This window comes from Plasmodium yoelii, assembly GCF_900002385.2.
Source record: "Plasmodium yoelii strain 17X genome assembly, chromosome: 6".
In the NCBI taxonomy this organism is placed as follows: Eukaryota; Apicomplexa; class Aconoidasida; order Haemosporida; family Plasmodiidae; genus Plasmodium; species Plasmodium yoelii.
The window spans coordinates 1,141,056-1,157,158 of record NC_036178.2 but is presented as its reverse complement, the minus strand read 5'-3'; the positions used below and the strand labels follow the sequence as shown (position 1 = coordinate 1,157,158).

The window sequence follows — 16,103 nt, the reverse complement described above, 5'->3', positions numbered from 1 at the left end:
TATATAAAATTATTATACTGTTCGGTTATAAAAATACGATTTGAATCAAAATAAATATAATATAAATAATAAGTTTACTAAATAAAATTTTTCATCAACCAAAGAAACATTTTATTTTATACATAATTCAATATAGCCCCTGATTAACAAGTTTTATATAATAGACAATTATGATATAGCATAATATGAATTCATATATATAAATATAGACATTTTATTTTAATCATATTAAATCGGCATGAATACTCAATTTAATATGTTATAACATATGAAAAAATATTATGCGACACATTTCATATTAATGGATATGTTCCTTTGGGGGGGAATATTTTACTTTTGAATTTAACCTTGTGATTAAACATACGGAATTATACATATATTAAATTAGTGTTCAAATTATAAAAAATTAATAAAGATATAATACTTAACCCTAACCCGAATTAGGGGTCCACAACATAAAAACTATATAAAAATTATGCAAAAATTATTTCCCAATAGACAGTTTCTTAAAATATATAAATCATTATTACTATTCCTGAAATAGTCACTCTCTTTGAATCATATATTAACGATTCATTTTTTTCTTTATATTTTTTATTTTTTCTCTTATTTGTTGTTTTTGAGCTCGTTTCCGAAATTCAAATAACGAATACTAATATAAAATGTTAAGAAACATATGATTTTTTTGTTAACATTTGGATATATTTAATGAAAATAATATTTAAAAACGCTATATTTTTTGACTCATTATTTACCTTATAAGAAATTCCTAAAAAAAATGCTATTGCACCAAATATCGATAAAACTGTAAATAATCTGTTTCCTATCGACGAAATTGATGTATCTTCAGATGCTAGTGCAGAAATTTTTGGTGCTATCTCTGAAAAAGATGGAATATCGCTACATTGCTTATTTAAATTATTATAATCAGTTAATAAAGCGGGCAATATTTGAAGACTTAGGGGACCTTCATTATTATATTTATTGTTTAGATCTTTATATTTTTGAACAAAACTAGTAGCATCATTTGACAGGGTTTCGCCTGTTTGATTCTTTGCAGCGTTACCATACATATTACATATTAATTTCGATGCATCATAAAATTTAGACAGATCTTCAATATCAATATTCAACAAATTGTTTTCTTTATTTATGAATTCCTCAAGATTTGTAAATGTACTGGAATCATTTATAAACTTACTATATTTATTATTATTATTTACATGTTTAGTATAAAATTCGTTTATTTTAGTGAAATCTTTATTTGCGATTTGATTTAATTTGTGACTTAACCATAAAATAATATATAGAAAAAATGGTTTAGTACTATTTGTATCTTTACCTTTAGTTGGATATTGAGTAAAATATTGTCCAAGTAACCATAAAAATCCAACTGTAATTTTTTCGAGCTCAGAGTTACAGTCTCCACTAGAGCAGTAATTACTGTAATTACTAATTTGTTTTAGTTCAAGTTCTCCACTTTTATTTAATTCATCGGGTAAATGGTTCCTCAAAATATTTAATTTTCCACACTAAAAAAACATTTAAAAAAAATTGATAAAAACATGTATTAAGAAAATGTTATTAAAATAAAACTTAATGGAGTTTATAGGAAATATAATATCAAAAAGTGTACATACTAGAGTATCATTCATTATGATGGAATATAATTTATAATCTCTAGGTTAAGGGGATATCATATTATATATATACTAAAATAGGTAATACATTATTTAACCCTATATACACCAATTATTTGTAGATAAAAATATTTTTATTATTCTTAATATAAATTTAAAGTTAATATGGAACAATATATAATTTTATGATAGATCAATTGCCTTATTTTGGGGGATGTTTAATACATTTATTATCATATGTATATATAATACAATTTTGCATAAAATGTTATCCTTAATAACACTCATATAAGCATTGTTATAAAAATTAAAGTAACATTGTAATGAATTTAGAATATATCATCTTATACATATGTCTTAATATAGAAAATAAACAACGTTATATCTTTTGTTTTAATAAATGGTGCCCCAAAACTAGTATACTGTATAAATCTAATAAATTAAAAATTATATTATTACTATAATCCTTAGAAGTATATAAATAGTTATTTTTTTAAATATATTTAATATTTATATACTTGTTTCTTATAATATATAGTGTAGTTTTTTCTAAAATTATAACATTTATAAAATAAGTTGCATTGATCCCTTTATTAATTGCATATACATGATTTTAATATTATTTTTATTTAATATATATCGATTCCAATTATATTTAACATTTTCAATAACTTTATTTTTATTCCTATATAATTCAATTTATAAATATATTTTATTGGGCAATTTTATAATATATTTTGCACATCTTTTCCACGGTTTAAAACGACAATTAGCATTGGACCCGTATTTATAAGCTTAAATAAGTCTTTAAATGTATATTGTTTTTAAAATAATACTTAGTATATATTAAATATTAACATATAAATAACTATTGATGCAAATTTTAAAGTATAATAAAAAACAATGTGTAATTATATTGGTATATTTGCATTTTAGATAGGAGAGATAAGGGAAGTATGTTTTTTTAAGACAATTATGTAGCCATATAAGATTTACCTATTCTATATAACTAATTATGTTTTGTATTTCTTTGACATCAAAGCTTTAAATTATGTATATATATTAAAATTATTCATTAGAAATAACTTATAATTATTACTTTTATAAATATATAGTTTGCTTTTATATTTTATAATAAACTATATATAGTTTTATAATGAAAAACTATACAATTGTTAATAGTAATTTTATTGGTAGTGTTAATTCTAATATTATCGCATTAGAACTTGATTAAATAAATGTTATAATATTTCATATGATCTTTTATACGTATATTATAATATTATCAAATGTTTAATAATATATATAATGAATTTATATCCACGTAGTGTATCAACAAACATAATATATTAATCTCATATTATTATTTTTGGTACTAATGGTATATCACTGTATAGTACAACGAGATAATTAATGCACTCAAGGTAATACTTTAAATCAATTAGTAATTTATTTTTTTCGTTGTTTTAAAGTATAATATTTTAGAACATATATCTTATTTCGCAATAGAAATATATTTAATTATATATTTGTGAATTTGTATATATATAATAACCTAATAAAAATATTATTAATTCAAATTAAATTAATTATTACATACCTTTTATGTATACTTTTCATTAATATATAATTGTATATGTTTCACAAATTTAACATATTTCAGTTTTAGTCATTAATACAATATTATATATATTAGAACAATAACGTTAATGTTATATACAAAGTTGTTTATAAGTATTATAACAAACTATAACATTAAATTTTATTAATATAATTATATTTTTTCTTTTAACTATTTAAAAATATAATTTATTTATACTTCAAAACAATAAAGTTTAAAAATTAATAGTGATTAATCTATTATAATACCTTTATAATAAATAAATTAATGTATATAGAGCTATCCCTATCATTTGAATTTAAAACTTTACCTTAAAATGTAACTATATATAATCGAAAGTTAAAAGGATATTATGCCTTATCTATAATGTAATTTTTTGTTAATATGTATATTTTTATTGTATTATTAAAAATGTTAGATGCATAAAATGCATTTTATAGATAACGTTGTATTGTCGAATCCCGATCGATATTTTATGAATCTGTATTTTGACTACCTATTATATATTGGTAATATGTTTAATTAACAATAAAAATATTCCCATTAACCTGAAGGTATATTATAATGTAGATGAATATTCAAAATTAATTTTATTATAATTCATACCTAACTTCATATATAACATTATTATACTGTTCGGTTATCAAAATACGATTTAAATTAAAACAAATGATACAAATAATAAGTTTTACTAAATAAAATGTTTTATCAAATAAAGAAACATATTATGATATGCATAATTCAATATAACCAAATATTAACTTTTATATAGGCAATTATAATATATCATAATATGAATTAATATATGCAATATAAACATTTTATTTTAATCATATAAAATCGGCATGAACACTCAATTATATGTATTATAACTTATGAAAAAATGGGATGTGGCTCTTTTCATATTAATGGAAGTACCCATTTGGGGGGTAGATATTTTGAACTTCACCTTGTGATTAAACATACGGGATGGTATATATATTAAATTAGTGTTCAAATTATAAAAAATTAAATATAATATAATACTGAACACTAACCCGAATATGGTTTTTACAACATAAAAACTATATAAATATTATGGAAAAATTACTTATCTCCAAATAAACAGTTTCTTAACATATATCAACCATTATTAATATTCCTGGAATAATCACTGCTCTTCGAATCGTATATTAATGATCCATATTCATCTTATTTTTTCAGCTTTTCTCTTAAATATTGTTTTTGATCCCGTTTCCGAAATCCAAATAACGAATACTAATATAAAATGAAGAAACATATGATTTTGTTTGTTAAAGGTTGCATATATATAATGAAAATAATTTATAAATTCCTTATTATTTACTTTATAAGAAATTCCCAAAAAAATTGCTATTGCACCAAATATCGATAAAACCGGAATTAATGTGCTTTCTATCGACGAAGTTGATGTAACTTCAGATCTTTGTACAGAAAATTTTGTTGTTATCGTTGGAAAGGATGAAATATTGTTACATTTATTTTTTAAATTATCATAATCGGTTGATAAAGTAGTCAATATTTGACTATATGAACTGTTTCCAGTAATACTAGAATTTCCATTAAATTCTTTATATTTTTCAACAAATTGATTAGCTTTTCCCGAACATTTTTTGCAATTTGACGTGTTTCCATCAAATTCAGTATACATTTCACATAATAATTTAAATGCATTATAAAATTTAGATATATCTTTAATATTCGTTTTCATCAATTTTTTTTTATTTATAAGATCATCATAACTATTATAAGCATCAACACCGTCTATAGAATTTTTATACTTATTATCATTTATAAAATCATCATAAAATTCATTTATATACGTTATTCCTGGATTATCCTTTAGATTTAACATATAACTTAACCATATCATAATGTATTCAACAATATTGATGTTACTTTTTGCAACAGACTCAAAGGCAGAAGAATTCTTAAAAAATTCATCAAACAAATATAAGCATCCAGCATTTATTTTATTAATATAACTACTACAATTATTAATACAATACTCTTTGAAAAAATTAATATCATTAAATTGATATTTTCCATTACTCAATTCATCGGGAAAATTCGTCCATACATTCTTGAACCTTTTACACTAAGAAAACATTTAAAAAAGTATAATAAAAATATACTTTAATGAAAATCTTATAAAATAAAGTTTAATGATGTTTATATATAATACAACATCAAAACATGTAAAGGAAATTATTATTATTAAAAAATGCATATACCACTTCGACATTCATTATAATGGGATTTTATTTTAATTTGTAAATTGAGTAAAATCATGCTGATTTATATACAATGCCCCCAATATGTGACATAAATACTTTAATCTTATATATAGCAACTGTATGTAGTTAAATATATTATAAGTTTTTCAATAATTAAATTAATATAGAATAATATTATTACTAAAGAAACGGTCTATTCCTTTTTTTGGTAACTACTAAGCTGCCTTAAATTGGAGATATTTAATACATTTTTGTCAGATGTATAATATAATTTATGATTATTAATAACATCCATCATAATTTTATTATAAAAATGTAAGTAGTTTAGTAATGAATTTAAAATACTCCCTCTTATATTTGTGTCTCAATATAGAAAAATACAATTTTTTTCTCACGCTTTAATAAATATATTTATATCCTGAACCCGTAAATATATAAAAATTAATAAATCTATTATTAGTATAATTTTTAAAAGTATATAAATATTTTATATACTTGTTTCTTATAATATAGTTTTTTCTAAAATTATAACATTTACAAAGTTCCATTGTTCCATTTTCTATGCAAATTATATAAGTTTATATTGTTTTTAATGAATATAGATAAATTCATAATCCATTTTAATGGTTCCGATATCTATATTTTTATTTCTACATACTTCAATTTATAAATATACCATATTGAGTAATTTTGCAATATATTTTACGCATAATTTTCACAGTTTAAAACAAATAACACTAAACCTGTATTTATTAAGTTATTTATAAGCTTAAATAAATCTTTGGATGTAGATTGTTTTTAAAATAATACTTAGTAAATATTAAACATATATACCTACTGATGATATTTTAATGTATAATAAAAAATTATATGTAAATAGGTTGTTATATTGTCCTTTAAGAGGAGAGAGATAAGATATATTTCTCTTTTAATATATAAATTTAGATATAATATTCGTTAAATATTCTACATACTTAATTTTATCTTATATATTCTACTGTTATAGTTATCAATGTATATCATTCAAATAATTTATTAAAAATTCTATATTTTATTAATTCTAGAAAAAACAATGATAATATAATATGGAATAATAAAAGAAAATTTAACGTTGATTGAGTCTTTAACACTTTCTCTATTGATCCAGATTTTTATAATATAAAACTACAAATCCCAAATTGGATCTTTAACAAAATATATAACATTGATACCTTTATAATGTATTATTATGTCTTTTCGGTAATATTAACATTTAATTATATGAAGGTTTCACAATATAACAATATTTCAGTATTAGTTATTGATAGAATATTTTACTATTTTATATGTAAATAATAATAACGCATTCGATCTATCATATTATTTATAATTATTATAATAAAATATAACATTAAATTTTATTAATATACTTATATTTTTTCAATTAACTACTTATAATATATTTCCAATTTATATATACTTCAAAATTATAAAGCTTAAAATAAATAGTGATTAATCTAATATTATACCTTTATGGTAAATAAATTAATGTATATAGAACGATTTTTATTATTTGAATTTAAAACTTTAGCATAAAATTATATTATATATATCGAAAGTTAAAAGATAGTATGCCTATATCTATAATGTAATCTTTATATATTACTAAAAATGTTAGATGCATAAAACATCTTTTATAGGTATTGTTGTGTTGTTGAACCTCGATCGATATTTTATGAGTACCTATTATATATTGGTAATATGTTTAATTAATCTTAAAAACACACATATTAATATGAAGATATATTATAATGTAGACAATTGTTCCAAATGAGTCATCTTATAATAATACTCAACCTCATATATAATGCTATTATTACATTTCAATTGGCATAGTATAATTTAAATTAATTGTAGCACAAATTATAAGTTTCACTAAATAAAATTTTAATCAAATGAAGAAACATATTATGTTATACATAATTCAATATAACCACATATTAACAAGTTTTATATAATAAATAATTATGATATAGAATAATATGAATTGATATATGCAACATAGACATTATATTTTAATCATATAAAATCGACATGAACACTCAATTATATATACTAGAACTTATGAACAAATGGGATGTGGCTCTTTTCATATTAATGGCCTTTTTTTGAGTGGATATTTGGACTTCAGCTCAAGATTAAACATACGGGTATAGCACATATATTTAATTAGTGTTCAAATCATAAAAAATTAAATATAGATATAATACTTAACCCGAACCCGAATATGGGTACCACAACATAAAACTATATAAAAATTATATAAAATTATGCAAAAATTATTTATTTCTAAATAGACAGTTTCATATCGTATATCAATAATTATTACTATTCCTGAAATAGTCACTACTATTCGAATTATATATTAATGAATCATTTTCTTCATTATATTTTTTATTTTTTCTCTTAATTTTTGTTTTTGAAATCGTTTCCGAAATCCAAATAATGAATACTAATATAAAATGTTAAAAAACGTACGATTTTTATGTTAACATTTGCATATATTTAATGAAAATAATATTTAAATGTAATATTTTTTAATTCCTTATTATTTACCTTATAAGAAATTCCCAAAAAAATTGGTATTGCAACAAATATAAATGCAATTGAAATTAGTGAATAAGTTAGAAGAGGTGGAAAATAATAACATTTATTTTTAAAATTATCATAATCCTTTGATAATATAGAAAATAGTTGACTATATGAATCGTCATTAGTAACATCAAAATCTTTCTTAAGTTGTTCATATTTTTCAACAAATTCTTGAGTATTTTCTAAATAACTATTGTAATCTGAATCGCTGTTATCACATTCAGTATACAATTTACATAATGATTTAAATGCATCATAAAATTTAGACATATCTTTATTAGGAATATTCAAAAAAACATTTTTTTTATTTATAAGATCGTTATAACTACTATAACCATCAACGCCATCTATATTCTTTTTACAGTCTTGGATAGTTTTCATATCTTTATCGTAAAATTCATTTATATTGGAAAATTGAGTTTTTAACATTTTATTTAATTTATAGCCTAACCACATTATAATATATACAACAATATCAATATTGTTATTTGAATAATGGTAAAAAACTGTTTTACTACCATAAAATCTATCTAATAACCATAAGCACCCACCCTTAACTAGATTGATATAATTTTTACATTCTTTATCAGGGCAGTGCTGCTTGAGGGTTCCACTTGTAAAAATATAATTTCCAGAATCATCCCATTCATCGGAAAAATCCTTCCTCAAAGAATCAAACTCTTCACACTAAGAAACAATTTTAAAAAATCAAATAAAAATGTCTATTAAAATGAACGTATTACTAATTTGTAGATAGTACAATATCAAAATTTTGTAATAACAAATATTTTTATTTAAGAAATTGTATGTACCACTGTACTAGTTAACATATTGGAGATTTATTTTTAAACTATAAATTAAGTATATCATATTAATTTCATATATTGCATCAGAATAGGAGACATAAAATTGGATTCTCTATATAAAAATTATCTGTAGTTAACCATATTTTATTTTTAGTATTAATTTAAAATTAATGTAAGTAATAATACAATAGTAATACTATAGTAAGTTTATATATATATATTATTGAAATTATCTAAATTGCCTTAAATTGGAGATATTTGTTTTGATCATATGTATAACATAAATTATGCTTAAATTTATGGTTATTAATAATATCCATTCTAATTTTATTATAAAAATTTAAGGAATTTTATAATGATTAAAAATGGATCTCCTTATAGTATGTCTCAATATAGAAAAATACAAATTTGTTTCTCATGTTTTAATAAATAGATTTATACCCATAAACATGTAAATATGTAAAAATTAATAAATCTATTATTAGTATATTTTTTAAAAGTATATAAATAAATATTTTCTAATATATTTTAAATATTTAATACTTGTTTCGAATGCTACATACCACTGTTTTATTAAAATTATAGTATTTTCAAATTAAGTTACATGTTCCATTTTCTATGCAAATTATATAAATTTATATTGTTTTTAATGAATGTAGATAAATTCAAAATTCATTTTAATGTGCTCAATAACTTTAGTTTTATTCCAATATACCTTATTGGGTAATTTATAATATATTTTCCTATCTTTTCCATTCTTTAAAACAACAATTAGTACTGAACCCGTACTTATAAGCTTAAATAAGTCTTTGAATGCATATTATTTTAAAAATAATGCTTAGTAAATATTATCATATAAATATATATTAATAATATTTTAAAGTATAATAGAAAACTATGTTTAATTAGGTTGTTATATTACCTTTAAGAGGAGAGAGATAAGATATATTGCTATTTTAATATATAAATTTATATAAATATTCACTAAATATTTTGCACTGTTCATTCTTATATTATATATTTTATTGTTATAGTTATCAATGGATATACATTCAAATAATTTATTAATATTCTATATTTTATTAATTCTATGGTAAAATAATAATAATATAATACGCGTTAATATTGAATAATAAAAAGAAATTTAATGTTGAGTCTTTATCATTTTCTTTATTTATCCAGTTTTTTAGAATATTAAACCACATATCCCAAATTGAATCTTTAACAAATATATAACATTGGTACCTTTATAATGTATTATTATGTGTCTTTCCGATAATATTAATGTTTAATTATATTAATTTTCCACAAAAAAACAATATTTCAATATTAGTTACTAGTAGAGTAATTTATTATATTATATTTATAGGGGTATAATAATGCATCATATCTATAATATTAAACTTTATTAATATATTTATATTTTATTTTTTAACTATTTTAAAATATAATTATTTATACCTCAAAACTATAAAGTTTACAAATTAATAGTGATTAATATAATGTTATACCTTTATGATAAATAAATTAAAGCGTACAAATCAACTTCTATTAATACAAGAAGATAATAGTAACTACAATTAAAAATTAAAAAAATCTTAGAAGCATATTAATATTTTATAGATAATGTTGTATTGTCGATTCTCGATCGATATTTATGAATCTATATTTTATGATTATCTATTATGCATTATTAGTGTACTTAATTAACATTAAAAATATAATCATTAATATGAATCGAATTATAATTATACTTTGATAATAATATTATTATACTGTTCGGTTATAAAAATACGATTTGAATTAAAATAAATATGATACAAGTTATAAGTTTTATTAAATAAAATTTTCATTAAATAAAGAAACATATTATGATATGTATAATTCAATATAACCATATATTAACTTTTATATAGATAATTATGATATAACATAATATGAATTAATATATGCAATATAGACATTTTATTCTTATCACATTAAATCGATATGAACACTTAATTATATATATTATAACTTATGAAAAAATATTATACAACCTCATTTATATTAGCTTATCCCCATTTGGGGGTGAATATTTGGGCATCATCTCTTGATTAAGCATACGGAATGATACATATATTTAATTAGTGTTCAAATTATAAAAAATGAATACAATATAATATTTAACCTTGACCCGAATTTGGGTTCCACAACATAAAAACTATATAAAAATTATACAAAAATTACTTCCCAATAGACAACTTATTAACATATATTAATCATTATTAATATTCGAATCATATATTAATGAATCATTTTCTTCATTATATTTTTTATTTTTTCTCTTAAACATTGTTTTTGAGATCGTTTCCGAAATCCAAGTGACGAATACTAATATAAAAATTTTTAAAAATGTATAATTTATTTATATTCACAAATTAATCAGTGATGAATATATTGTTTAATTGATTTATTATTTACCTTATATTCAATTCCCAAGAAAATTGATACTGCAACAATCATAAATGCAATTGGAATTAGTGTCCTTTTTATTACGAATCTTCGTGAATATGTTGGAAGAGTTGGAAATTTATTACATTTATTTTTTAAATTACAATAATCATTTGATAATGTAGATAATAATTGATTATAGGGGCTGCCTTTACCATAATTATAATCTTCATTAAGTGCATCATATGCTTCAGCAAACTTTTTAGCGTTTTTTAAATAATTATCGCAATTTGGGCTTTCTTCATCAAATTCATCATACATCGTACATAATAATGTAAATACATAATAAAAATTAGACATATCTATAATACTAATACTCATCAAATTTTCTTTTTTATCTATAAGATCCTTATAACTATTATAATCAGTAACACCACCTATTTCCTGATTATACTTATTATCATTATTTATATGTGTTTTATAAAAAAGCTCTATACTGTCGTTTTCATCAATTATGACAAAGATTAACATATAACTTAACCATATCATAATGTATTCAACAATATTTATGTTACTTTTTGCAACAGAATTAAACACAGAATTATCCTTAAAGAATGCATCAAGCAAATATAAACATCCAGCATTAATTTTACCGGTATCATTATCACATTTATTACCAGTACAGTACTCATTGAAATCTTTATCATTTGTAAATTCATAGCTTCCACTAGCGTTCAAATTATCGGGAAGCGAGTTCCTTAGATCCTTGAACTTTTTACACTAAGAAATAATTTAAAAACAATTAATATAATGTGTATTATTGAAAATTTTATTAAAATAAAGTTTAATGATATATATGATACAATATAAAAAAATGTAAAGGAAACTATTATTATTAAAAAATGCATATACCACTTCCTTATTCATTATAATGGGTTTTATTTTTGATTTGTAAATTTAATAAAATCATGCTGTTTTATATACACAGCCCTCAATATGCGACGCAAATACTTTAATCCTATATATAACTGTCTGTAGTTAAATATATTATAAGTTTTTCAATAAATTAATATAGAATAATAAAATAATGTTATTATTAAAAAAAGGTTTTATTTGTGTTTATACTAATTAGCTAAGCTACCTTAAATAGAGGGATGCTTAATAAACTTTTGATTAAATATATGATGCATTTTATACAAAAAATGATATTCTTACTAACATCTGGTATATCTTTATTATAAAAATGGATATTCTTCTATAAAGAATTTAATGTATTTTTGAACATAGAAAAGGTATATATTTATATTTTATGTTTTGTTGATTGTTCTTCAAAAAATTTAATGCTGTATAAATCTAAAAAAATCAAAATTATATTATTACTATAATCCTTAAAGTATATAAATAGTCATTTTTTTAAATATATTAAATATTTACATACTTATTTCTAATACAATAAACCACTGTTTTATTAAAATTATAGTATTTTCAAATTAAGTTATTTTACTTACATCTCTATGCAAATTATATAAATTTATATTGTTTTTAATGAATGTATATAAATTCATAATTCATTTTAATCAGTTCTATAACTTTATTTTTATTCCTACATATTCCAATTTAGAAGTATTCTTTATTTAGTAATTTTATAATGTTTTCCATATTTTTCCACTGTTAAAGCGGCAATTAGCACAGAAACCATATTTATTATGCTATTCATAAGCTTAAATATGTTTTATATGTAGGCCGTTTTTAAAATAATACTTAGGAAATGTTAAATATATAACACATAAATAAGTATTGATGAAATTTAAGTGTAATAGAAAACTATGAGTTATTATATTGTCCTTTTAGATAGGAGAGATAAGGGATTTATGCTTTTTTAAGACAAGGATGTAGCCATAAAGATTTACCTATTCTACACAGTTTAATTATTTCTTATATTTTCTACCATTAAAGTTTTTAATTCATGTATAAATTAAAAATAACTTAGAATTATTACTTTTATAAATATATAGTTTCCTTTTATATTTTATAATAAACTATATTTAGTTCTATAATGTAAAACTATAGAATTATTGATATTATTTTTCTTGGTATTGGTAGTCTAATGTTATCACATTAAATCATACTTAAATAAATGTTATAATATTTCATTTGATCTTGTATACATACAATTTAATCGATCACACCTTTAATAATATATATAATGAATTTATACCCATGTAGTGTATCAAATGGATTTAATGATTTTTCGTATTTAATACTTTATCTATTGTTATTAATATTATTATTGTCACTGCTATGTAACTATATAGTACAACGGAACAATTAGTGCAATCAATAAAAATCCTTTAAATCAATGTAGAATATTTCCGTATTTTGTTGTTTTAAATTAACTATTTTGGAACATATTATTTCGCAATAACAATATATTTAAATTATATATTTGTGAATTTGTATGTATATAATAACCTAATAAAAATATTATTTCAAATTAATTATTACATACTTTTGCTGTATACTTTGCATTAATATATAATTGTATATGTTTCCCAAATTTAGCATATTTCAATATTAGTAATTGGTATAATATTTTACTATATTAGAACAATAGCGATATTCTATATATCATATTATTTATAATTATTAGCACAAACTATAACATTATATTTTATTAACATTCTTATATCCAATTATATTAACTATTTTAAATGTAATATATTTTATACATTTCATAATTCATATATCCTTAAAACTATGGAGTTTAAAATGTAATAGCGATTAATCTATTATTATACCTTATGATAAACAAATTAACGTATATAATGCAACTTCTATTAATACAAAATAATAGTAGCTACAATTAAAACTTAAAAAATATTGTATATATAGTACGATTTTTATTTTATTATTAAAAATGTTAGATGCATAAAACGTCTTTTATAGATATCCTTGTGTTGTTGGACTTCGGTCGATATTTTATCACTACCTATTATATATTAGTGATCTGTTTAATTAATCTTAAAAGCACACATATTAATATGAAGGTATATTATATTGTAGACAATTGTTACAAATGAATCATCTTATAATTCATACCCACCCTCACATATAATCCTATTATTACAACATATATTCCCGTAATATAATTTAAATCAAAATAATAATGACACAAATAATAACTTTTACTAAATAAAATTTTTCATCGAACAAACAAATCCATTGTATATTATAATCTCCATAATTCAATACACCCCCTCATTAACAAGTTTTATATAATAGACAATTGTCATATATAACCAATATTTATATATATAATATATTATTTTAATCATTTTAAATCTATATTAAAACGCAATTCTATATATTATACTTTATCAAAAAAATATTATCACCTATTTCATATTAATCACACTACCCCTTTTTCCTTCTATATTTACACATCATCTCCAGATTAAACATACACAATCATACATATATTTAATTATAAAAATTTAATCATAAATATATTTAATTATAAAAAATTTAATTACAATATCCCAGAACCATCAACCATCAACCATCTGCCATTAATCATAAACATAACCTTGACCCATAATACATGAACACCTCGACATTAAGAATATTATAATTAAAAAACAAATTAATTACATTATATATTTCTTGACTTTACAAATTTATGTTTCATTATTTTATTTCATATTTTATTTCATGTTTTATTGCATATTTTACTTCATATTTTATTTGTATTTTTTCTAATTTAATATATACTTTGTTTTATCGTTAAAAGGAAAATTATAATTTGTATTCATTTATAAAAAGGCATGCGTGTCAACATTACTACCAATAAATAATTTTTATAAAATTAACAAATTTGCTAGAAAAATATTATTTAGTAAAATTTGTATTCAAATTGATAAAAAAATCACAGATTGTTTGATTCTCAAATATAAATTTTATCATACTACTATTATGATAAGGTGAAAAACATTGTTATTATAGTAGTATTAGAATATATAAAATTAACTGCATTTCTCATATTAAATTAATTATTTTAATATTTAAAAATATAATAGATATATTCTATATAAAAAACTATCCATTATAATGGAAATTTTGTAAAACAAGTGGGGAAATATGTCAAAATAATTATTTTAATATAATATTTATATTACTATGGTCGTTTATTATTAATGTAAGTATATATAATTATATTGAAACACGTATATGTGTTTTATATTATTTTCTTTTATATTCTTATTTTAAATGATTGGTTTTCCATTAAGTAAATACAACCTAGTTTTTTTCTATTATATATAAATATATATGTAATTCCATACGTAATGACATGTTTTATAAATTTTAAATTAAGTTTAATCAATTATAAAAATATAAAATTTGTGTATTCATAATGCTATATATTAAAAATATCATTTATATTATTAAACTTATTCATTTTTAAATATTATAATATAAGGAAATTATGGATCATAATATTTTTGATATTCATTATTTATGAAAGATTTTTTTATTGATGTCGTTTTGTGGTTGAATTATTTAAATAAAAAATATATTAAACTTATAAATCTGATAAAAGTATCCAAATTTGTTGTTTAAATAATAATTTGTATTTTTTAAAATAAATATTTGTTTTTTATACTTTATTGGAGAAAATTATTTGCTTCAATTTTAATTATATTCGTGATATTTTTTGAAT

General features: G+C 19.9%; 4 protein-coding genes across 4 annotated transcripts; all 4 read right to left on the bottom strand.

The window, feature by feature from the left end:
- Nucleotides 1-565: 565 nt before the first annotated feature.
- Nucleotides 566-1,655, bottom strand: PY17X_0627300 (PIR protein; the record flags this gene model as incomplete). The annotated part of the gene is made up of 3 exons (XM_034637459.1): nt 566-652; nt 756-1,532; nt 1,641-1,655. The coding sequence occupies 3 exons, from the start codon at nt 1,653-1,655 to the stop codon at nt 566-568; spliced, it is 879 nt and encodes a 292-aa protein (XP_034493431.1).
- A 2,797-nt stretch (nt 1,656-4,452) lies between these two features.
- PY17X_0627200 (PIR protein) lies at nt 4,453-5,528 on the bottom strand (the record flags this gene model as incomplete). The annotated part of the gene is made up of 3 exons (XM_022955451.1): nt 4,453-4,518; nt 4,607-5,377; nt 5,514-5,528. 3 exons carry the CDS (start codon nt 5,526-5,528, stop codon nt 4,453-4,455), a joined length of 852 nt encoding a protein of 283 aa, XP_022813224.1.
- Nucleotides 5,529-7,920: 2,392 nt separating this feature from the next.
- Nucleotides 7,921-8,977, bottom strand: PY17X_0627100 (uncharacterized protein; the record flags this gene model as incomplete). The annotated part of the gene is made up of 3 exons (XM_723466.1): nt 7,921-8,007; nt 8,112-8,834; nt 8,960-8,977. 3 exons carry the CDS (start codon nt 8,975-8,977, stop codon nt 7,921-7,923), a joined length of 828 nt encoding a protein of 275 aa, XP_728559.1.
- A 2,262-nt stretch (nt 8,978-11,239) lies between these two features.
- Nucleotides 11,240-12,313, bottom strand: PY17X_0627000 (uncharacterized protein; the record flags this gene model as incomplete). The annotated part of the gene is made up of 3 exons (XM_720227.1): nt 11,240-11,326; nt 11,417-12,166; nt 12,299-12,313. The coding sequence occupies 3 exons, from the start codon at nt 12,311-12,313 to the stop codon at nt 11,240-11,242; spliced, it is 852 nt and encodes a 283-aa protein (XP_725320.1).
- Between the last annotated feature and the right edge of the window lie 3,790 nt (nt 12,314-16,103).